Source organism: Vulpes vulpes, chromosome 4 (genome assembly GCF_048418805.1).
Source record: "Vulpes vulpes isolate BD-2025 chromosome 4, VulVul3, whole genome shotgun sequence".
In the NCBI taxonomy this organism is placed as follows: Eukaryota; Metazoa; Chordata; class Mammalia; order Carnivora; family Canidae; genus Vulpes; species Vulpes vulpes.
Window position 1 is genome coordinate 87,474,783 of NC_132783.1, and position 24,449 is coordinate 87,499,231.

The 24,449-nt window shown below is 42.9% G+C and overlaps 1 protein-coding gene across 1 annotated transcript in view; it reads right to left on the reverse strand.

The window, feature by feature from the left end:
• POLR3A (RNA polymerase III subunit A) overlaps positions 1-24,449 on the reverse strand; it is a 49,878-nt gene that overhangs the window by 15,114 nt on the left and 10,315 nt on the right. The window contains exons 6-20 of the mRNA XM_026005341.2: positions 22,317-22,556; positions 22,050-22,212; positions 21,738-21,874; positions 20,636-20,739; positions 19,869-20,010; positions 16,668-16,808; positions 12,168-12,237; positions 11,617-11,744; positions 11,372-11,510; positions 9,725-9,889; positions 7,088-7,260; positions 5,422-5,533; positions 4,293-4,411; positions 2,793-2,930; positions 686-856 (exon numbers count right to left, since the gene is read on the reverse strand). Coding sequence (XP_025861126.1) covers positions 686-856; positions 2,793-2,930; positions 4,293-4,411; positions 5,422-5,533; positions 7,088-7,260; positions 9,725-9,889; positions 11,372-11,510; positions 11,617-11,744; positions 12,168-12,237; positions 16,668-16,808; positions 19,869-20,010; positions 20,636-20,739; positions 21,738-21,874; positions 22,050-22,212; positions 22,317-22,556 — 2,142 coding nt within the window. The remainder of the gene's footprint in view (positions 1-685; positions 857-2,792; positions 2,931-4,292; positions 4,412-5,421; positions 5,534-7,087; positions 7,261-9,724; positions 9,890-11,371; positions 11,511-11,616; positions 11,745-12,167; positions 12,238-16,667; positions 16,809-19,868; positions 20,011-20,635; positions 20,740-21,737; positions 21,875-22,049; positions 22,213-22,316; positions 22,557-24,449) is intronic.

Below are 24,449 nucleotides of genomic sequence, written 5' to 3' on the forward strand. Positions count from 1 at the left end.
CTCACCCCAGATTTGCATTAAAAGTTTGTATTGTTGTTTTTAAAAACACCCAAACATTTCAGGAGTGAAAATACTCTCCCACCCCCAAGCTCATGGGATTTTTCTCAAAGTTTTAATGGCTGCATATTACCCTAATATATGGACAAACCACTATGTATCTGATCTATACTCTACTGATGGTTTGCCTTTACTATAAATGATGCTGGAAAAACATTCTTGGCACATTTAGATAATTTCTGTAATGCAAATTTCTGTAAGTGGAACTACCAGGTCAAAAGACACACATTTAAATTCAGATCAGTATTGTCAAGCTACCTTCTGAAAAGGTTGTTCTAAATTATATCCCCTAGTTAAGTATGTGCTTTAGTAAAAGTTTAAAGTAAAGCTTGCTTTTCAATACCCATGATTTTTAACACTGGACTGTAACATGCTTCACTAGACAGAGAGAAACCCAAAGCCCTCTTCTGTGCAGTCACTACCAATGCTAGACTTTGAAACTGAAAAAAATACCTTCCCTTAATATTTGGGAAAATTACACAGAATAACACAAGAAGAAAAATACTAACCCAGTGCCTAGGTAGATATAACTGAGGCATTAACTGTGTCTGAAGCTCCAAAGGACACCTCCATTCTAAACACACGTCTTCAGAAACACTCTAACCCCAGATATAATGCTAAATCTTACTTTGATGTTGTCCAGAACTCTTTTGAACTCTAACGGTTCATCTTTTCCCTCCATTGCTGCAGGATCCAAGCCATCTCCCCCATAAATGAACTGGATAATATCACCCGTAGAGCTTCGAACTGTCAGGTCATACTGTGAACAAAGATCTTCAAGGGACTTGACAAGCCTTCTCTAAAGGAAAAGGAGGAGAGGAAACAAATGCTCAGCCTCTTTGAGAAGACTAGTCATATGCAGAGGATGGGATCTGCAATGCTAACATTCAAGGTTATTACACCTATTCAAAGTATTTTCAAGGTACTTTCGCCTATTAAAACATTTTATTAGAAATTTCTTTAAAAAGAGTCCCCTGACACACAAAATAACAAGCCCAAAAGTGGCTGGACAGCCTGTGCAGGGGGATCTAGAATATGTTCCAACATCTTGCACTTTAGTACATTTTAAAAAAAATTTAAATTCCATTTGTCAACATATAACACCCAGTGCTCATCCCATCAAGTGCCCTCCTCAGTGCCTGTCATCCAGCTACCCCCCTCTGCCCACCGCCCCTTCCACACACTTTAGTGTATTTTAGAGTACATGCTATTTAAGCCCCATCACCCCCAAAGGACTCTGCAAATACTAGCTGTTATCCTAGGTTGTTTTGCCTTCCCTCTTTCTCCCTACGGTATAAATTAATGCAATGGCTTTGCATTTCTAAACACAACTTAATCCAGGACCCCTGTGGACTTCAATATGAATTACAGAGGATCAGGTGCAGGCCCTCTTCTGGGACACAGGGGGAAGAAGAGAGAACAGGGACAGCATTGTGTCTGAACCAGCAGGCAGCAGCCATTTCTCAAATCTGCTTAGGGAGAACCTTCCACTAGCAGAACACTCCAGCCAGCAATGGTGGTTCAGTGAATTAGAGAGAGAAATCTTCCTCTAGGCAACTTCAAAACAAAAATCCCTCATGCCAGAACAAATTTGTTCTAGGTTAACACACTGCTCTGGGAAAGTCATACTCTCTACTTCAAATAGGTAAAGTAAAAAAAATGAAGTCAAGACATTCTGGCAAGAGTGGTAAAAAGCACTTCACAGTCTGTTGGGTTTCTGACAAAAGCAGCACACTCCAAGATTGAAGGGCAATTTCCCATCCCAAGATAATGAAAAGAGAAGTATCGATGAAAATACACACGTACAGAAGAGATTATGGAAATCGCAGTCTACGGACTCAAGTCCGCTCCCACCCTCATCAACCTTGTTTGTTCTGGCTCACTCACTCACATCTCTGGTTTATCAGTCCTGCTCTCCCAGTCTGCAAAGGGCCGTGCTTTTCAAACTGGGGTCCAGTGAGGAGAAAGGGGACACAAAGCTGCGGTGAGCTCATGGCCCAGCAATTGCGAGATTTAACTTCACCTCGTGTTACAAGACAAAAACATTGAAAAAATGTAAAAGCAAACACAGACCATAGAGAACAGTAGAAAATGATAGAGAAAGAAAAGAAATCCTTTGCTTGTGGTCTTATGGAAGAACAAAGTCAGGATGTGTTCTCACTCCTCTGCCATTAGGGGTATTTTTATGGCGGTTGGAGAAGCATAGGCATTGGGAAGCCCTCTGGTTTCATTCTGGCTCCCTGAGCCTATTATCCTGGAACTGTGCAAACAATAGAAAAAGAGCCAATCCTCCAAGTGGCCAAGCCCTCCTGTGGGCACTGGACTAAGTTCTTGGTGTCAGTTAAAATTATACTAATAATCGGTCACACAAAGAGTTGCCTAGTGAGAAGCAGAGTCCTCTCAGTGACTGGGAGGTACTGTCATCCCCATCTTCATGTATGAGGACACAGAGGCCCAGTGAGGCTCAATGACGTGTCCCTGAATGCACTTCCAGTCCATGTTCTCAGTAGAGCTTTGGTGTGTGTGGTTCTGGCCGGAGGCACACGAGATGAAGCGAACATGTTACCTTTTTATGTTGCTTATTTCTAGGGCACCCACCTCTCTCAATTTTCCCTTTTAAATACTAAGACCCGATACATTACAGCTCAAGTACAAAATATGTAAACACTCTGCAGTCAATATCCTCAGAACCCTGTCCTGCTCCGTTGTGAATGGCCTACATTTTCTCCAATTACCTGCATGTACCCGGTTTCTGCTGTCTTTACAGCTGTGTCGACAAGACCTTCCCGGCCAGCCATTGTGTGGAAGAAAAACTCTGTTGGTGTCAAGCCGGAATAAAAGCTATTTGCCACAAAGCCTTTGGCAGCTGGGAGCTAAAGAGGGGTGGGGGAAAAAAGAGAAAAATCAGACAAAAAAAGAAACCCCTTTAACGCCCACAACCTCAAACCCCATTCAAATCAAAGAATGCCCCACCTTTAGGCTATAAATATCTGGTCAACGTGCTCTAGTGAAAGGGCAGACTTTACATGCCCTGTCCTAAATGAGAACAGCTTGGCATATGCTATCCTGCCCAGAGACAAGCGAGGGTGGGGTCCCAGTCAGGGCTGTTGCTGGTGGTGGCAGCAGGCAAGTGGACCAAGAAGTCTGGATGCCCCCAGCCTCTCCCCTACACCAGTCAGGCTCCCTTAGACCTGTGAGCCTGACAGGCACGGCAGGCACCATTCCAGTGACCACTTGGCTGTCTGACTTCTAGTGAATTCTGATCTTGGGCAGAGACCGTAAAATGTTCCTGAGGCTGTGTGGATACAGAGAGTACCTATTCACTCTCAGTACAGCACTCCTGTCTCCCCGGGAGGGGCTAGACGGAAACCCCACAGTGCCATGGGACAGGGGCAGCTGGGGCATTTGTGCTTTAATGGGAGTAAGAACTCCCAATCCAGAATCTGAGTGACCAAACCTACTTTAAGTTCCTCAACTAGAACAGTTGTCTGCCCCTGAGTTCCAGAGAAAGCCCAGCACAGATGTGTCTATCTTTGTCTGTCTCTGCTTACACTAGTGCTCAAGCCCCCAGAGCCAATGAAACCCAGAGGTCATTTAAAAACTGAATTTGAGGGGTACCTGGGTGGCTCAGTTGATTAAGTGTCTTCCTCTTGATTTCGGCCTAGATCATGATCTCAGGGTTGTGAGATTGAGCCCTGAATCAGGCTCTGTGCTGCATGCAGAGCCTGCTTAAGATTCTCCCTCTCCCTGTGCCCCCCCACCCACTCTGCTCGCATGTGCTCCCTCCACCCCCCACCCTACAAACAAACAAACAAAGCAACTGAGTTTGAGAAGTTGAGAGGAGAATCTGGAATTTCTTGGTGGTTTTAGGGTGGTTTCTCTCTTATCATTATTTTTAAATCCCCAAACTTTGATGTCAGTGCCCCCCAAATAAGCATACAGACTGATCATGCATGAGATAACCTTACATTTTAATTACTGAATGTAAGGTGGCTAGGACCCTGAAATCTTCCTCCTTGGAGAGAAAACTCAGAAGTGGGCACCGATCCAGTTTTATAGCTGCAGGTCTACCAAGGCTCCTACGTGACTCAGTCTGGGATGAGGAGGGAAGACCCCTGAGCAGCCCTGCCCTTACACACCCCCTCTAGGAGCGGCTCAGTTGGGGGCACCGGCTCTGGTCACTCTCGTGTGCCGTTGGTCGCCCTTCAAAGTTCTGTATGAGCCACTACACTTACCTTTGAGTGTTTCTCAAAGTGAGGCAACGACCTGTTTTCAAAGCCATCTGGCACTCGAGAGCCACTGATGGCCTGCTGTCCCACACAGGCAATCATCTGTGATATGTTAATGAAAGAACCTGGGGAAAAGGTTCAGGAATGTAATGTTCATTAACCAAAGTAACATTAACCCAAGTATGAGCAGGTCTGTAGGGTAAAGCAGAAACACAACATAGCAGGCTCACAGTCTAGGGACAGGAAGGGCCAGAATGAGAACACCACCGGCTAGGGCCCTCCATAACAGAACAAAGGCTGGAGGAGGGCTGGCGGTGCTCAGCAGGGAGCCAGCACTTGGGGGGTGAGGGGGGGTGGAGGAAATACCACAGGGCAGGGCAGCCCACAACCAGGCTGACCTTTCGGAAGGCACTCCGATTTGGACATAAAAGGGGCTGGAGAGGAATTCCAAAGTAAGTGGAAGAGGGGGAAGGAAGGACACAGGAATGAGGGGGGATATATGTATACCAGGAGCAGGAAGAATATTAGGGGGAAAAGCAGCAAACCTGGACGTTATTTGGCGAAAAAAATTTACAGAGAGAAGCATGGAGGTTCTGAATCTGAGAGCAGTACCATGAAGCCTAGTGCCTTTAGGTCCTAAATAACTATGAAATTAAACTGTTTTGCCACAGCACTAAATAAATATACTAATTAATTCAGAAAGTTTTTAAAAAATAAGATCAAGTTTGCTTGAAGCACCCTTGAGCTCAGAAATCCACATATATTATGCAAATTCCTCCAAAGGAGTTAAATTACTAAAATGGAAATAATTAAGTCTTTTTCTATACACGTGATTTAAAAAGATATGCTCGGGCAGCCCCGGTGGCTTTAGTGCTGCCTGCAGCCCAGGGTGTGATCCTGGAGACCCAGGATCCAGTCCCACATCAGGCTTCCTGCATGGATGGAGCCTGCTTCTCCCTCTGCCTGTGTCTCTGCCTCTCTCTTCGCTCTCTCTGAATGAATAAATAAATAAATCTTAAAAAAAAAAAAAAAAAAAAGATATGCTCTTATAAACGACACGTCTGAAGTTCTGATGCCTGCCACTTCCTGGAACAAAACCGGCCAGCCCCCTCAGCGCAGCCAGAGAAGCACTCACCTTTGGAGCCGCACAGAGCCATGGTGAGCGGGCTGTTGCTCTTATCCAGCTCGCGGAGGCAGGCGCTGCCAGCATGGTCTCTTATCACAGATAGCTCCTTCAGGATCAGAGCCTGGTGGGAGACAATGGGGGGGGGGGGGGAGGTGCATGGGGACTCTGTCGCTTATCCATGGTTAAGCTGACATTTAATGAAATTTGAAAAAATTTAAGCCAGATGTCAGATTTCCAAAAGACAGATTTTTGAGCCTCTGAAGACCAATATGGCTTATCTATAAAGACCCATATCTTCCATAAGGTTCTAAAACCAGTGTTTGAGGTAAAAAAAAAAAAAAAGGTTTTATTAGTAATAAAACCTTGAAACATCTTTATTTTTTAAATCCTTTAAATGACCCATGAGGAAAAAAATAAAAAATAAAAATAAATAAATGACCCATGAGATAGAATGCAAATGGTTTTGTATATAGCGCCCTATACCACAATACGTGTGTACGTGTATCACTTTATACACAAACATCTGCCTAAATCCGCGCATGAAGTAAGGTAATGTGTAGCACATGGTAAAGCAGAATGGCTTGAACTATATATAACATCTACCGCTTGTTTTTTACTTTTCAAGCACACATGTGAATTCCCATAAATTGAGCATGTGATAAGGAGACTCTACAAGAATATTCTAGTCCATGAGCTCTTCCACAGGCTGTCCTTTCTCAATTCACAATTTAAGGTGCTGAATCAGTGAAGGGCCACAGTTCCATTAAAACCAAATGCTGCTGGAGCCCCAAGTAACTTTCCAGGTAGTACCAGTGAGAAACCTTCATTTCTTTCTCTAAGACAGTGAGATTAAGAATGAGCTAAGGGTGAATAGCGCTTACAACTCTGCTTTCTTTCTAGTTCACAAAAAGCCCTTTCATCAGAAAACTTGACTGCTAAGCTGTTCTTCCACACTTAGGTAAGTGAAAGCCCTGGGCCAGGGGCTGCAGGGAAGACAGAAGAGAGCCAGGAAAGATCCTGGTACGATCAGACTGCTGACCCAGGCTGAGAGAGAGCGTAGGGCTTCACAGAGGCTGGTGGCCGTTCCCATTCTGACACTTGCTGGTCAAGTTCTCAGCTGACCTAGTTTCAAACCTGACAGGGGCAGCGGACAGGCAAGGGACTCTCAGGCATGAGTCTTCCCTCTTCTGTGTACAAGTTTCTTTCAAAGACCAGCTGCTGATGTTTGTTTTGTTTTTTGAAGATTTTAAAGTAATCTCTACATCCAACGTGGAGCTTGAACCTACAACCCTGTGATCAAGAGTGGTATGTTCTACCAACTGAGCCAGCCAGGGGTCCCATCAAAGATCATCCATTTAAAGAGCTGTGGCTGCTGGTCTATCCTTGAAAGATGCTAGAAACAGAAAGGGCAGAAGTGCTGGAGTACCTGTTACAGAAGGGTCTAAGTGTGATGGCGGAACAAGAGCAGCCCCGTGTGGTCAAGTGAACAGGTGGCCATGTTTCGCTACCTAGAACTTGAGAGCTGCTGGGGATGTAAAGGATCTGATTGAAGATCCTCCCCTAGGGCTAAAGCCATTGCATTTACTTCCCCCTCCCCTCTGTTACCTTCTCCTCAGGCTTGCAGCACAACCCCATGCACACAAAGTGGCTAATCCACCTACAGGGCCCCACTCACCTCCAAAGTCTCCTCAGCGGTGCAACCAGGCTGCTGTTGCAGCTTGCCTGTGTTTAGGGCTTCGATGTACTCATCACATTTTTTATAGCCAGCATTCAGCAGCTCATACTTGGCCTTGAGCAGTCCTTGACCAGGTGTGACATCACCAATCCCAATTGAGAATCCACGGTTTGCTGCAGAATAGTTGGCAGGTAGAGCAGAGAGGATCGTGAGTGTTAGTCAACCTATTCTGTGGAAACAAGTTTACATCTTCAGAAAACATGTCATGACCCACTTAAATAATAATGTATCACGTCAGTCCCCATTGAATTATATAAAAATGACCAAGACTCACTGAATCTGGTCAGAGACCTTACAACCCAGTGGGGAGCAAGTAATGGCTCCAATTAACTACAATATAAAGTGGACTGATATTAATATAATACCGAAAAGCAGCCGGAGAAAGCAATAGAAAGTGAGTCACCTGACTTCTTGTTCTAGGACACCATCTCAGAGACCTTTCCGCCCACACCTTTTTCCCCTCTTCAGAAATCATTCCAAAACACAGAAAAACCCCACCACTGAGGGAACTATATACCACCAATAATCCTACCACTAATATGTAGAAAGACAGTGGACGAGAGGCACCTCGCTTGGCAGTGTGAGGAAAGGATGCCTAAGACTTGCTGTGGAAATAAAGACTCACTTAGTCTGGAAAGGCTCAGAAATGGTACTACAAGCTTCTGCAGATGCTTGGAGATGGAGATACTTTGTGTGTTGGGAATAAGGAAACCTGGTGGAAAATCAGTATTTTCCTGTGAGAGATGGCAGTTTACTAATGCAATTAGAGAGCCCTGGACTGGGGATACTAGGTGCAGGCAGATGGGGATGACTGGAAAGCAGGGCATGAGGCAAAGTATATTCCATGGCTGTGATCCCTCAGCCCCTTTCCCTGTCCAGCTCTCAGAATCCTAGCAAGCAGGTCTCAAATACTGGGGTTGGGAGGAGAAGCAGAGATTAGAAGATATGTTCCTGGAGAAACCAAGCTTCTCTAGAGAAAAGCATTACTGATAGGGATATTTGGCAAGTTCCTCAATAAAAAAGTTGACTTGAAGCTCAATCAAGGAACAGAGAAGCCTGTCAACCAATAGGCTCTACTTCCTATCAGTGTTTGGGGTCTCACTCCTAAAAGTAAGAATGGATAACCAGAGACCACCAGATATTTGAGGAAAGCCTTCAACATGAAAGACTGAAGATAACAAATGCACAGAAAAATGAAACCAATGAGAAAATTCAGGGAGCAATTAAAACTATGAAAAATATTATGTCTGATAGAGAAGATATATCTGGAAATTTAGAAAAGGAAGCCTTAAAAAAAAAAAGAGAGAGAGAGAAACAAAACAAAACAACCCAGAAAAGCAGAAAACTACCTGCAAGTAAGAATAATGAAGGGGCAGCCCAGGTGGCTCAGCGGTTTAGCGCCGCCTTCAGCCCAGGGCCTGATCCTGGAGACCAGGGATCAAGTCCCACGTCGGGCTCCCTGTATAGAGCCTGCTTCTCCCTTGACTGTGTCTCTGCCTCTCTGTGTGTCTCTCATGAATAAATAAAATTAAAAAAAAAAAAAAAAGAATAATGGAGACTATGGTTAGAAGCTAAATAAATGATAGTTAGAAAAAAATCAATAGAATTACTTTAAAAGATAAAGGAATCAAAAAACAAAAAGACAACAGGGAAAAGAAGATAAGGAAATTAGAGAGCCAATCTAGAAGATCTACTTATACAATGAACAGGAATTCCAAGAATAAAGAACAGAAAATTGAGATTAGAAAATTACCAGTAACCACCACCAACAAAAACCCCAAAACCAAATTGAACCAAAAATGAGAAAATTTCCACAACTGAAGGACACATGGCAGCAGATTAAGAGAGCTCCCAGAGCTCCCAGCACAATAAATGAAAAAAGACCCAAACTAAGGGTCTACCACTGTGAACCTCCAGAACACCAAAAACAGAGGATTCTCAAAGCTTCCAGAATGAAAAGATAGATACAACAATGTGAAAATAAGAATAGAAATCCACTTTGACAGCAGCTTTGAAGGCTAGAGTAGGGCAGGACCTTCAAAATTCTGAGGAAAGATAAAATTCAATCCAGAATTCCATACCCAGCCAAAGAATCGATCAAGTATAGGAGTAGAATGAGAATGCTTTTGGGCATGTAAAAACCTGGACCTAGAGCATGCACAAACACAAGCTAACTAAGGGAACAGAACAGTGCAAGGCGAGAGGGGAAAGACTTGAGGGACCTGGCAGAGCTGAGTCTCGAGGGCCAAGAGGGCTGCACCCAGAGCGCAGGCACCTGGGAAGCAGCCCGTGAATGACCCTTGGTCTAATGACCCTGTCTGATGGCCAAGAGGGAGCTACCGTGCATGTAAGACAAGAAATCAAGAGCAAATTCAAATCTGAACCGGACCAGTCAGTACTGAGCTAATTTTGTGGAGCAAAGAACAGATGATTTAGCCTGGAGGAAGTCTCCTTTCCCGTGTGCAGGTATGTGTGTGGTGTGTGGGAGTGGGGGGCTTAAGGGAAAGAAGAAAACAGCACAAAGCCCCTAAGACCTCAGCAAGTACAACAGTAAAGCGAGGATACAGAAATACTCACAGAGGTAGACAGGAGCCAGCCTGGCAAGCCGCGACATTGCATCGGCCGCTTCGTTCTGCCCCCAGTCTCGCAGCAAAATGTAAAAAATGTTGTTCTTGGATCCTGACCCCAGTGTTCCCTTGTCCATGCTGCCACTCATCAACTCACTGTTCTGGATAGTAACATCTGCAAGGATAACGATGACCGTGCACTTAAACAATTACTTAATACTTAGCCTCGTTCCAAAACCAGTGTGAGGGCAGTTGAGAAAAACACATTCTCATATTGAAAATTATAGCAGAGTGAATAAAAATTCTCTTAAAAATGTTTGAGGAGGGATTCCTGGGTGGCCCAGTGGTTTGGAGCCTGCCTTTGGCCCAGGGCGTGATCCTGGAGTCCCGGGATCAAGTCCCGCGTCAGGCTCCCAGTATGGGGCCTGCTTCTCCCTCTGCCTGTGTCTCTGCCTCTCTCTCTCTCTCTCTCTTAATGTCTATCATGAATAAATAAATAAATCTTAAAAAAAAAAATGTTTGAGGAGAAAAAAAGAAAAATCTAGGGACTTTTAAAAAGCATGAAAAGCCCAGTTAGTTACCTTACAATCCTAACTCCAAAATGTACAACTTGACCCTCATTTTCAACTGTGAACTGAGAATGACAGTATTAACCACCTGTCATCTTTATGTCATGAGGATATTTTGAGCATCTGATGAAATCATTGTCAACAAAGTACCCTATAAGCTGTAAAGCACTTTGTTACTCACCCAAGAGAATGAAAACTAACGTCACCGTGAAGAGCCTATACAACAAAATGAAATTCACATCTAGGTAGAAACAAAATACAATCTAAAACAAGAAGCCAAAACATTTAAAAGGCCAGAGAGTGTATTTTCAAAGTAATGGTCAGAAACCTGAAATAAATCAGTGCCCTTCAAAACATTTACTCCTCATGACAGAACAGAAATCTTGATCTTCTTGGCCTTCAGAGACTCTGCAGTTCAGTTCTTCAGTGCAGAGTCCTGGAGATCCATTTCTTGTCACAAGGCCTTGCTAGCAAAGCCCATTCCATTCCAAGTCCATGCTGTTCAGACTAGCCTGCTGGGAACTGCTTATTAGTAGTCTGGGGGGAGCAGAGGAGCTCATGCCACAAACAAAACGCTGCCTGAATGGCATTGGTCTCTGGACCATACTTTAAGTTGAGTTAGTCTGGATGACTCAGATGGTTTAACATTTAAATTCTCTCATTCATGGTTACACCTGATCTTCATGTTATAAAGAACTCGAGAGGCAGTAAACAGACCTATTAGTTATATTTTTAAGCCATGAACACATTTAGGGATGTAAAGTGATTAAATTATATTCCTTAAATACATTCCTTGCTGATGGCAAAAACAAACAAACAAACAAACAAACAAACAAACTGCATTGATTTACAGAAACTAGTCACATCTAGAGCTCTGGAAAACATTCTAATCACTGGATCCCGTATCTACACGATCTCTAGCTTTTAGAAAAATGGAGAGTCACATCTGAGAGGAAAAACATCAACTACATTTCCCCAAAGGATAAACTTCCTAAGAGAAACCTTGGATTTGCTTGCTATGTGAATATGTGAAGGTGGTCATTGGCCACCTGTTTTCCGCCCCTTCCCACTCTGCTGTCTTAACTCACAGGAATCATTGACACAGAGATCTTCTCCTTTGCCACAGTACTGCTTGCCCTTGGTTCGGAGATTGGCCCTCACTGGATTGTCATCGCTAGGTCTGAGGATGACACTGAAGATCTGCTTTCCCGTCCACAGGGTGACAGGCTACAAGACAAAGGAAGCAACAGCATCAGTTGGCTGAGCCTGGTCTCAAGACCGCAGAGTGCTCACGGGCTAATCTGTCACCAGCACCTCCAGTTCCCACACAAACCTTTAATATCGTAGGGGGTGGGAGATGAACTTTAATTTTCTCATCCTTGCCAACCAGTATCGAAGCAATGATTTGGCAAGCCTTGGCACGGTCAAAGAAAGTGTCCTTAAGGGTGAGGAGATAGGCACCTACGAATGTTGGAAACAACACAAAACAAAGAAATGGAATGAAATTATGAGAGAATCACAAGGTTTCAATTTTAAAATGGATTTGGACTATTACTAAGAGTGATTTAAAACATACAACTGCTTGCTGGCTCCCTGCTCCCACTGGATTGAAGGTCCACAAGGAGAGGGGCCTTTCTGCCTCACTACCGTATCTCTAATGCTTAGAAAAATGTCTAGTGTACTTTACAAGCTCAACACATGCTTACTGATCCCACGCATAACCAGCCAATACTAAATCTCTCAAGTCAGTTCACGGTCACACTTGGCACATAAACAACAGAATTAAGTGCAGGAAATTAAACGGCATTTTAAATTGTGACATGATTCACTGTGAATGAGAATCCTGGTGTTCCAGTCTCCTTTCAAGTAAATTCATCAACACACCTGTTAGAAAATCCTGAATAGCAGCAATTAGTGGTTCTCCATTCCTCGGTGTTACCAGATTTGCTTTGGTCTGAAGGCAAAACAAACACAATATGTTAGCCATTCCTGGACGTTCTTCGGCTTGCGTGATGCAAGCCACAGAACTGTACCACAAAGACTCAGAACTGGTGTAAATAAATAAAGAATGGCCGGTGAGCAGAAAAAAAGAGGCTAAGAAAGGTAAGCCAGGGGGTTCAATCCCAGCTTTGTCACCAGCTCCTCGTTCTTTTATCTGTTGAGGGGAAATAAGCAATGGGCCTCATATGTTCCTACCAACACTGAAATAAATACCAAGTGAAATTGTTTTGGATTCCTTTTCTTTAAAGATTTATTTATTTGTTCATGAGAGACACAGAGAGAGAGGCAAAGCCATAGGCAAAGGGAGAAGCAGCCTCCCTGCGGGAAGCCTGATGTGGGACTCGATCCCAGGTCCCTGGGATCACACCGAGCTGAAGGCAGATGCTCAACCACTGAGGCACCCAGGCGTCCCTTGTTTTGGATTCCTTTTTTTTTATTATTAATTTATGATAGTCACAGAGAGAGAAAGAGAGAGAGGCAGAGACACAGGCAGAGGGAGAAGCAGGCTCCATGCACCAGGAGTCCGATGTAGGATTCGATTCCGGGTCTCCAGGATCGCGCCCTGGGCCAAAGGCAGGCGCCAAACCGCTGCGCCTCCCAGGGATCCCCGTGTTTTGGATTCCTACAAGAATTCCATATATGTAAGACTTAAAGACTTCATAGTTATTAATAAATTCATTTCTCCAAAGAAAATTCACTTCTGTGAATGATGAGTAGTAGCACTGTCATCTTTGAAGTCAATTTCATACCTCTCCAAAATGATGGCAGAACTGCTGAACTTCTCTTGGCTAATAATAATTAACAAAAGGATTTAATCAAAATTTAATGAGTGCCTGCACTGAGCAAAAAGGGGGGCTGGGTGTTCAGGGCATAATTAACAAGTTTAAACATTCTGTGCATCAGAGTGCATTTGCTCAATTTTTGCTATTGTTGAGACATAACTGACATATAAATTTGCTCAAATCTTGATGTGAAGATACTTGTGTTATTTATGGGTTGTCTGGGCAACCTCACCTGGAGTGAAAGGCTATCCAAGGGAGAGACCTGCTCTCTCAGCCCAGCAGTGATCCTCCAACTAGGGTTGGAAGACAGCTATTCATGCTTGCTTTCGAGAATCTCTGTGGTAGGATTAGGAGGTGGTCTGGGGGCTGAGCACATGAAGCGGAGATCTGCATATTTTGCAAGTCTCTAGGGTAACTTGGGACTATACTCAGGCTAGAACCATACCCACTCCATTGAGTCAGAACTGCTGAGTAAAGATAATTTTCTTACATGAAATTGAGGGGATTTGTCCTGATGGTAACTAAATATCCTTCCATCCCAATATCCTTGGAGCCTGTGTCTTATTGTCATTTGTAACCAATAAGGTATGTTATTTTGACAAAAGTCAATGCTGAAGTCCAACTGGTTGGTGACAGGATGTTATCACTAGCTATCAGTTACAGAGCTGTTATCAGTAGCAAATTCTAAACATTACTTTTTATTACCAAAATAGTATGTTCTATATATAAAAAAAATAAACACACAAAAAAGGTGAAAAAATTAAAAAAAAATCCCAAAAAACATCTCTGCATGGAACTGCCAAACCAAAAGAACCATTGTTATAGGATTTTGGTATATAAGCCTTCCAACTTCCGGCTATAAATGTTTTTACAGAGAAGCATCTTTACCAAACAAAGTAGGATCACGCCATATACACAGCCTGTTCTTTTAAATAAAAGATAAATCATAAATAGCTTTCATGCGAATAACTCTACAAACTGTATCATCATTTCTAAGGGCTGCATGGGATTCTGTGGTATGAATGGGACATAATTTAATCTTACTTTTTATTGGTGGACATCGCCTGTTTCTAATGCTTTACAACTCTTGATTATGTCCTCTGGAGAGCTTACCAGCAATGAGAGCACGAGACCAGAAAGAGTATCAACGCACCATTTGACAGTGGGAGCGCAGAACTGGATGGTGGCCACCCACTCTCCATCATCTTCTCTCTTGCTGTCCACCAGCACCCAACACAGCGCTCATCACAACTGCTACAATACTGAGGCTTAGGAGGAGACAGGCTAGCCTCTTGTCCTGCTGGGGAATGATCATACCACAGGGTCTTTGCACCTATTGTTCCTCTGCTTGGACTGTTCTTTTGCTGACAGCCATGCTACTAAATTTTTCACTTCCTTCAGAAGTTGGTTCAAGTGTTATCATTCCAACAGCCCTCCCTGACCAACCTCTATGGAATAGGACCCCTCTCATTTTCCTTCCTCCTTCTGTGCTTTGTTCCTTTCTTCTCAGCACTTACTGCCACCTAACTTACTTTATATTTATTCTCCACCTCTCCCTACTTGAAAAGGGAGGAGAACAAGAACTTTGATTTCCTTATTCTATGCTACATTCCTAGAAGAATACTTGGCACCCAGGCACTCAATACACATCAACCAAAATCATTTTAAAAGGCTGAGGAGTCTGAAGAAATAGTTCAGAAGACTCCAAATGCACAAAGATGGCCCTTGAGGGATTCATCCTCGTGGATGGATTCATCCATCAAAATAGGGAAAATACCCTAAATTTTCAACAGAAGGGGGACACCTGGGTGGCTCAGTGTTTGAGTGTCTGTCTTTGGCTCAGGATGTGATCCCGGTCTGGGGATTGAGTCTGCATCGGGCTCCCTGTGAGGAGTCTGCTTCTCTCTCTGCCTGTGTCTCTTCCTCTTTCTCTCTCTCATGAATAAAAGAAAAAAAAAATTCAACAGAAGGTAGATGAATCTTGGTGTGTTAACTTGGTGAAATACTGTGAAGCCATTATAATGGATAATCATGAAGACTTTACAACAAATGGGGGCATTTTTAATTTTTTTAAAAAATATTTTATTTATTCATGAGAGACACAGAGAGAAATAGAGAGGCAGAGACACAGGCAGAGGGAGAAGCAGGCTCCATGCAGGGAGCCCGATGTGGGACTCGATCCCGGGTCTCCAGGATCACACCCCAGGCCGAAGGTGACGCTAAACCACTCGGCCACCGGGGCTGCCCGCATTTTTAATTTTTAAATTTATATTATTAATTTCTTTAAAGCAGGAGGAGGGGCTGAGGGAGAGAGAGAATCTTTTTTTTTTTTTTTTGGAGAGAGAATCTTAAGCAGGCTCCATGTCCCATGTGGGGTTTGATCTCACAATCCTGAGATCACGATCTGAGCCGAAACCAAGAGTCATACACTCAACTGACTGAGCCACCCAGACACCCACAAGGGGGCATTTGTAATACATTAAGTAGTAAAAAAGGAAAAGAGGCTATCACAAATCATGACCATAACAAACATCTACATTCATGGATAAGGAACAAACACATAAAAAGAGCTGGAGATAAAACAGAGTTGGGGGGATCCCTGGGTGGCTCAGTGGTTTGGCTCAGGGCGTGACCCTGGAGTCCCAGGATCGAGTCCCGCGTCAGGCTCCCTGCATGGGGCCTGCTTCTCCCTCTGCCTGTGTCTCTGCCTCTCTCCCTCTCTGTCTCTCATGAATAAATAAATAAAATCTTAAAAAAAAAAAAGTAAACCTCTTATGTTATTTAAGTAACTCCACTATGCTGGAACATTTGAATAAATAAGAATCAGTGTTTTAAAAAAACTGAAGACCACAGTGTACTTCAGCCACATGAATTTCTTAGTATTTAAGTCCATACACAAAATATGCACCACAGTACATACTTTGCTTTACCAGAAAAGCTGTATCAACTTCAGGCATAAAGAACCCAGAGAGAAGCCAAGAATGCAGTCCCTCCTGCCTGTCCCCGTTGAATACTCCTGTAGTGTAATAGATTTGCTCGTAGAACTTAATTGCCTTCACTTTAGAATCAATACTAACACCCTAAACAGATTTAAAAAGAATGAATCAGAAATGGTGAAAAGTGTTTTGAACGTAGGAGCACTGACAGCTACAGACAAATCAGCCCGTAGCACAGAAAACCAGAATACTGGGGAAAAGTGAAAACCTAACCTCTACAAAATGATTTTGTTTAGTGTGTCCTTAAGATTACCAGCAATCATGAACTATACTGTAGGAAGGTTTTCACTCAGAACATTCAGTAAAACGTATCTGTACCTAAAAGAACCTACAGCTACCAAAAAACATCCACCTGTGTAGAACATCTGCTTTTCCTACGCCACCCAACAGTAAAGATACTAGGTACACCCTTGTCTTATCTTTTCACAGCTGGTGCTTGGGTAGGTACTTTCCCTTAGAGATGCACATTATAGGCTAGAAAATACTCGACTCTCCACCAGTCGCAGACACTTCCTTACATGCTACAGGGTGCTTTCAAACAGGATCCGCCCCTTTTCCCCTCCTTTTGGGCTGTTATATAAAAGTGAGGCTGTCATCCTACCTACCCCCATCAAAACAAGGGCCTCTGCTTTAGCTTCCTCTGTTTGAGGAAGATGAAGGTTCATCTCATCACCATCGAAATCTGCATTGTAGGGTGTACAGACACACTCGTTAAACCTGAAGGTCCGATGGGGCTTGACCTTGGCCTGTGGAATAGCAAAAAAGAGAGAGAGAACGACTTAGTCATTTATCCAAAAACTTCATAGTTTTGAAACATTAATAAATGGCTTCCTGGAGAACTAGACACTTTTGGTGAGGGAAATAAATTTCTACTATGTTCTGTCAAGTGATAATACGTCACTTGTGGATTTATTCAAGCAGCTTTATTAGATCGCAACAATGCAATGAGTTTAACACAAAGCAAACACCAACCTAGGAGCCACAAGAAAGGGCTCTGCTGGACAATGATGTCACGGTTTGATATCAAACTGATTAAAGGCAGAAGCTGATTAAAACACATTGACTAAATAAAAATGCATGAGTTTATAATGACACTGAAAAAAGGAAAGCAAAACCAAACAAAAAAACCCAAACCAACTCAACCGGAAGAAACTGAACACCAACTTTCTCCTCCTCAAAAAACTGATAATAAAGGAAAAAGAATCAGGCATTTATGCTGCCTTTCCTTCAGGAATTGTATTTTCAGGTAAGCAAAAAAATTCATAAGAAAAAATTCTTCATTATACAAATGGCAGATATAAAACATGAAAGAATAAATTAGGGCAGCTCCGGTGGCTCAGCGGTTTAGCACCGCCTGCAGCCTGGGGTGCTATCCTGGAGACCCGGGATCAAGTCCCACATCGGGCTCCCTGCATGGAGCCTGCTTCTCCCTCTGCCTGTGTCTCTCTCTCTCTCTGAATAAATAAATAAAATCTAAAAAAAGAAAGAAAGAAAGAAAGAAAAGAAAGAAAAGAAAGAAAGAAAAGAAAGAAAAGAGGGATCCCTGGGTGGCGCAGCGGTTTGGCGCCTGCCTTTGGCCCAGGGCGCGATCCTGGAGACCCGGGATCGAATCCCACATCAGGCTCCCGGTGCATGGAGCCTGCTTCTCCCTCCGCCTGTGTCTCTGCCTCTCTCTCTCTCTCTGTGACTATCATAAATAAATAAAAAATTAAAAAAAAAAAAAAAAAAAGAAAAGAAAGAAAAGAAAGAAAAGAAAGAAAAGAAAGAAAGAAAGAAAGAAAGAAAGAAAGAAAGAAAGAAAGAAAGAAAGAAAGAATTAGAAAAAAGGTTGATAAAGAAACTTTCAAGAGAGGTACCAGGCTGAAGTATCTGATACCCTAACCTCAGCATAAATAAGAGTGGGGCAGCCAACAGCACGTGCCTCCTGAAATATGACAAGAGGAAGGGTCCTGGGATCCAGCCCCACATCAGGCTCCCTGCTCAGTGGGGAGCCTGCCTCTCCCTCTCCCTCTGCAGCAACCCTTCTCTCACACTCTCTCTGTCATATAAATAAGTAAAATCTTTAAAAAAGCAAGCAAGCAAGCAAGCAGGCAAGAGGAAATTGCCAGCATCACCTGGGAGCTATTCTTGCCAGAAGCTGAACATGAATCTGATCCTGCCTTGAGAGCTACTGTCCAGTTTATAGGAATAAAAGGAAGAATGAAGAAACTCTTAATACCATGTGTATACATATAGAGAACACGGGACATTCTTTAGGACAAATGACCTGAGTTTTTCAACAACAATGAAATCAAAGCAGGGGGCTGTTCTAGACCAAGAGTGAAGATATGTTATCAACCAAATGACATGTGCAGACTTTGCATCGGACAAACTAGCTGTGAAAAGACTGTTGAGATATGTGGGGGAATGTGAACATGGACTGGGTGCCAGACAATACCAAGCACTGAGCATTCATTTTGTGTGGTGCGGTCTTGCACTGTGGTTATGTGTGTCTTACTGAAGTAAACTGAATACACACAGAGAGAAGACACGGCATCTGGGGTCATCAAAGACAAAAGGGAGAGAAAATAGCTGTGGCAAAATCTTGAAAACTATTAAACACAAAGAATGAGAATATACGACTTCTTCATACTACTTTTTCCACTTTTGTATATATTTGAAAATTTTCAAACAAAAACATTTTTGAGAATGCCCCAAAGCCAAGCAAAGGTTTCCAGAAAGGGAACACTTTTCATCTCCCCAGATCCCCGTAATTGTAACCCCCATTATCATAAATTGCTTCTTTGGTATTTCTACACTTAAGTAAAGAAACCGATGAAATGTGTTCATAGGGACGTCTACAGGGGTCAATGGTTGAGTGTCTGCCTTCAGCTGTCGTGATCCTAGGACTCTGGGATCATGACCTGAGCTGAAGGCAGATGCTTAACCCACTGAGCCACCCAGGCACCCCTTCCTCTCATCATATTTCAGGAGGCACATGCTGTTGGCTGCCCCACTCTTAGTTATATTGAAGTTAGGGCATCAGATAGTTCAGCCTGGTGCCTCCCTTGAAAGTTTATCAACCTTTTTTCTAATTTATTTATATTTGGGAGCCTGCTTCTCCCTCTGCCTGTGTCTCTGCTCCTTTCTGTGTCTCTCATGAATAAATAAATAAATAAAATCTTTAAAAAAAAAAACACGTGTTCTTAAAGTGAAAAACTGAATTCTAAAAAACTATCCAAAGAGCCTGTTTAAACACTGTGAATGCTCATGGATTTAATGGCTTTAGAGATAGAATTTATGAATATTTAGCGAATTAAAGTTGCATCTCATTTCCATTTTAAATCTCCAGAAAAAGGAACTGCTACTGTTCCAAAACTACACCACCGAAGAAAATATGCTTGAAGGTTTTCGTTGGAGGGCCACTGCGACAAAAAACCTCCTAAGCGGTTTAGTTCCATAGTTAATATGCTAAGTTAAACCTGAAATCAACTTCCTGCCATATCTATTTTACATAAATCTGTGCACACACATATGTATGTATTTTTGTTTGCAAGTGGAATCATGCCAGTCACTTTGATGCTAATTTCCAATTAGCTCCTTTCTGTTTCACTGTTGTGTGTGGATTTTGTAAGTATTAAAAACACTGAAGGGAAGCTTGAAATGTAAAAGTTGCACTCCAACTAAAAAGTGAGAGAAAAGAAAAATCAGAAGTCACAAAATTTTGAGATTACTGGCAATCTGAATTTTAAGGGTCGGGAATTTAGCATCACACACCCAGCAAATTCCCACTAGACAGAAGATAAAAACAGAAATCTCACACTCACCAGATGCGCCATAATGCTCAGTTTGTGCAGCGAGGGCTGCCGGTTGAACAGCACCACGTCTCCGTCTATGAGGTGTCTCTCCACAATGTCCCCGTACTTGAGCTCCTGAGCCATCTTTTCCCTATTTCCATACTTCAAAAACCTAAATGTGTGATAACAAACATGACTGGTGAGAACAGAGCCTCCTTACTAAGTCACTCTGTCTTCACATCAGGATTCAGACTTAAAAATGATCACATTTTACTAAATCAAAGGTGCCTCCACAAGACTGTCAGTTAAACTATGACATGGTGTTAGATAAGTTTTCAGCTCGCAAATGTTAAAATACAAAGAACGCTGTAACTTAGAATTACAGAAACGCAGTAGCAAGTCAGCTTCTCCCACAGTGCTATTAATATGATTTTACCTTATGTTTATCTCAAGAGATAAAAAGGCACCAGTGATCAGTGAAAAGCCAGAGCAAGCAGCAAGGTTGTAAGGACATTGAAGTAACCCCAGAGAGCTCGTGCGACATAGAAAATGATTGGTTTTCATAACTCCATGCATTGTCTACCTAAGTCCAATAATAAATGCTAGAGAACAAATGGACATTTTGTGTATATGCAATGTGCAAACACAGCAAATGATGTACCTAGGATCATTGTGATTTAAACAGTATTTTCTAGAGGCTAAAACGTCACAAACGTATTTTGGACTGCATTCTGTGGCTGAGTATGGCGATCTTGGTCTAGAAAAGGTCGTTACATATAGATCAGGACAGCATTTACCTTTTCATCTGTGTATGTCTCTGCTGAATGAAATTGGCTCCTGGGTGAACTTCAGGGCCATTTCTAACCAGTTTCCTCAAAAAGTTGATGTTTGCTTTATTCACCTGCATGAACACAAAAGAGGACACAAGGAGATACCGTTAGGTTTCTGTAAGCTAGTACGTTATCCTGAATTTCACCTCAACCTTCACTTTCCTTAGGTGATTCCAGGAGAAAGAAAGGCAACTGCAGGCATCCTGCTGCCTAGGGTCTTGAGTTTAATGATAATAGGGGACTGGCACACAGGAGCTCAGGTTCCAATCTGAACTCACCACTGGCAGAGTGAAACAGCAAAGTCCTTTACATTAGTAAAATGAGTGGACTACACTGAGCTATAGGGACCTTCTATACCCCAGTTACTATAATTACCATTTTACACTCATGAGGAGTGTGAGTTAACTATAACGTGCTGCAGCCTTTCATGGCTGTGCATCAGTAGCCTTAAAATATTCAAAGTATTTGACTCAGTGATTAAAAGGTTTTAAAAAATAATAATCCATCCCAAGAAAATTAACTGGGTGTGGTGCTTATCATTTAGTTACTTTAAAAACATAAGTTCCAGGGATCCCTGGGTGGCGCAGCAGTTTGGCGCCTGCCTTTGGCCCAGGGCGCGATCCTGGAGACCCAGGATCGAATCCCACATCAGGCTCCCAGTGCATGGAGCCTGCTTCTCCCTCTGCCTATGTCTCTGCCTCTCTCTCTCTCTCTGTGACTATCATAAAATTAAAAATAAATAAATAAATAAAACCACTGCTCTAGTAGAAAATTAAAAAAAACAAAAAACAAAAAAAAAACATAAGTTCCAAACCAACTTGGAAAAAAAGTTGCAGAAGAGTGTATCAACTGTATATACGAGTATACACATACAAAGCCAGACACACCTGTGGCTGTGCATGTTACAAATGTTGTATGTGGTGGCATATCTATGAAACTGGAAGATAACACATATACCAAATTGTGGGCTGTGTGGGTTACTGGGGATTTTCCAATCATCTAGCGTTTGGAATTCAAAAATAAGAAACTAGATTTGAAACACAGAATTGAGTGGCTAAATGGTACTTACCTTCTCAGGAAAAGTAAGAATTTTGGCCACGTGAACTGGCACAGCTACCTCATCAATCCTGAGGTTGGGGTCAGGTGAGATGACTGTTCTCCCAGAAAAATCCACTCTCTTTCCTGAGAGATTGCCTCTAAATCGACCTAAATGGATAAAGACACATCATAGGTCTCCATGGCACAAACATGTGCTGTTTGGGGATAGCAGGACCACAAAGAACTAGGAAAGTCCATGATTTCCATTTAGATAAGCCGAACACTCCAGAAAAAGATAACAAAGGCAGCAGACTGTCTCCTGTACATTTTGTTGGAAACGTACCCTGCTTTCCCTTCAGGCGCTGGACAAATCCTCTAGTCCATTTCTTGGGTGCCATGTTGAGGGGAATGCCCGAGAGCTCGCTGTTGATATAGAGGGCACACTGCAGCTGTAGGAAGTCCCAGTCTTCCATGATCATCTGGGTCTTCGCTCCTGATATTCGATGCTAAAGTTGAGGAGAATGAAGAAAAAAAAAGATCCTGGGTCAACCTGACCTTGATGAAGAGTGTTTGCACAGATACACTCCTAAGAGGGCTTGGAAGTACTGACCTTTTTGATGACATCATTTAAGAAAATGATTTCTGTCAATTTCATTGTCAGATCATCTTCATTGGTGCCAGACTTCAAATCACTCACGACGGAGGGTCTGATACACAAAGGGGGCACTAAAAGTCGTGTGAGAATCAAATCAGACGGCTTTCCGGCTTCTGGGTTCATTAGAAGTAGAGGGACATCTTCAGCCGGGATCCGTTTAAATAAATTCAGAACTACTAAGGGGTTTAAGTTTTCCTATGGAGAGAAGGAAAGAAGAATGGAGAAGTGTTAACTTTCAACAGCTTTGGCAAAGGTTTACTTACCTCTCCATGCTCTCTACCCTACCCACCACTTACTTCAGAGGTTAAGTATAAGCACTGACAGAAATTTCTATTGGAAACATGCTATGCTGGCAGAGCCCTAAACATGTACATACCTTTTATTCCAATTAATCCAACTACTTGAGCCAGTAATTCCACTTCTCCTAATTATTATTCCAAAGGGTAGGACTTCAGGAATCAACACAAAGATTCAGCTACAGGAATGTTTCCTACAGCTGTTGATAGTGAAGAGTTGTAAACAGCCTGATAGGTTGCTGGCTAGATAACACCATAGTAGATCTGCACGTGAGCAATTACTAATCTGTTTAAAAAATGATACTACACAAACGTAGCTACGGTCGTGAAAGATGTTCATAAAATATTGGTAAATGAAAGAAGTGTGTATACAATATGATCTCATTTAGGGGAAAATGTACAACTAAACAGAAAAGAGGAAATGAACATTTAGCAAGGTGTTAATAGTACTGTCTACAGGTGAATGGACTGTGTAAATTTTTAAGATTTTATTTAAAGATTTTATTTATTTATTCATGAGAGACACAGAGAGTAAAAGGCAAAGACACAGGCAGAGAGAGAAGCAGGCTCCGTGCAGGGAGCCCGATGCAGGACTTAATCCTGGGACTCCAGAATCACGGCCTGGGTGGAAGGCAGACCCTCTATTGCTGAGCCACCTGGGCGTACCTGGACCGTATAATCTTTTCGCTTCTTTGCTTACATGTAAATTTTCTGCAGTGAACAGACATTGTTTTCGTCTTTTAAAAAGATTTTAGGGCAGCCTGGGTGGCTCAGCAGTTTAGTGCAGCCTTCATCCCAGGGCTGAAGGGCAGAGGGAGAAACAGGCCTCATGTAGGGAGCCCGACGTGGGACTCAATCCCAGGATTCCAGGATCATGCCCTGGGATGAAGGCGCCGCTAAACTGCTGAGCTACACAGGCTGCCCAATAAAAAGATTTTAATATTCATTTATTTGAGAGAAAAAGAGCACGTGCATGCACGTGCACATGAGCGGGGGAGAGGCAGAGGGAGAAGCAGACTCCTTGTTGAGCAGGGAGCCAGAAGAAGGGCTCCATCCCAGGATCCTCGGATCATGACCTGAGCTGAAGGCAGACACTTAACTGACTGAGCCACCTAGGCACCGTAATATTGTCTTTGTATTAACTTTATTTTATAGAAGTGCTATACTATAACAACTTACTTGTAAGAACTACACACATGATCAGAAATACTCAAAGATAAAAAGTAAGAATGGCCAGCTTGTATCTTGGTGCTAAAAATTACATTTCTTCAGGCAGCCCCGGTGGCTCAGTGGTTTACCGCTGCCTTCAGCCCAGGGCGTGATCCTGGAGACCCAGAATCGAGTCCCCCATTGGGCTCCCTGCAGGGAGCCTGCTTCTCCCTCTGCCTGTGTGTCTGTCTCTATGTGTCTCTCATGAATAAATAAAATCTTAAAAAACAAATTACATTTTCTTGAGATCAATGACTGTGTGACAAAAAATACATGTCACAAGCAGAACTTGCTATGCATAACTTAATGAGATAGGGAAAAAAATTTAAAAAAAATGTTTGAACAGCCACTGCCCTTAGGATACTGTCACAAGAGGTTTCTGTGGGCCTGCCCTGGAGATGGCAGTGGGGTTGGGGAGAAAGAAGGAATCCTGCTTGAAATTTTGCAGTCAGGGTCCCTGCCCACAGAATTACCTTGCTCAGCTTCCCTGCCTCCCAGAAAGGAACACCTCAGGGCCACCTGAAGCAGTCGAAGAAAATCTAAAACTAAGAGTTCGAGGGACAAGATGATGGTCAGACATTAC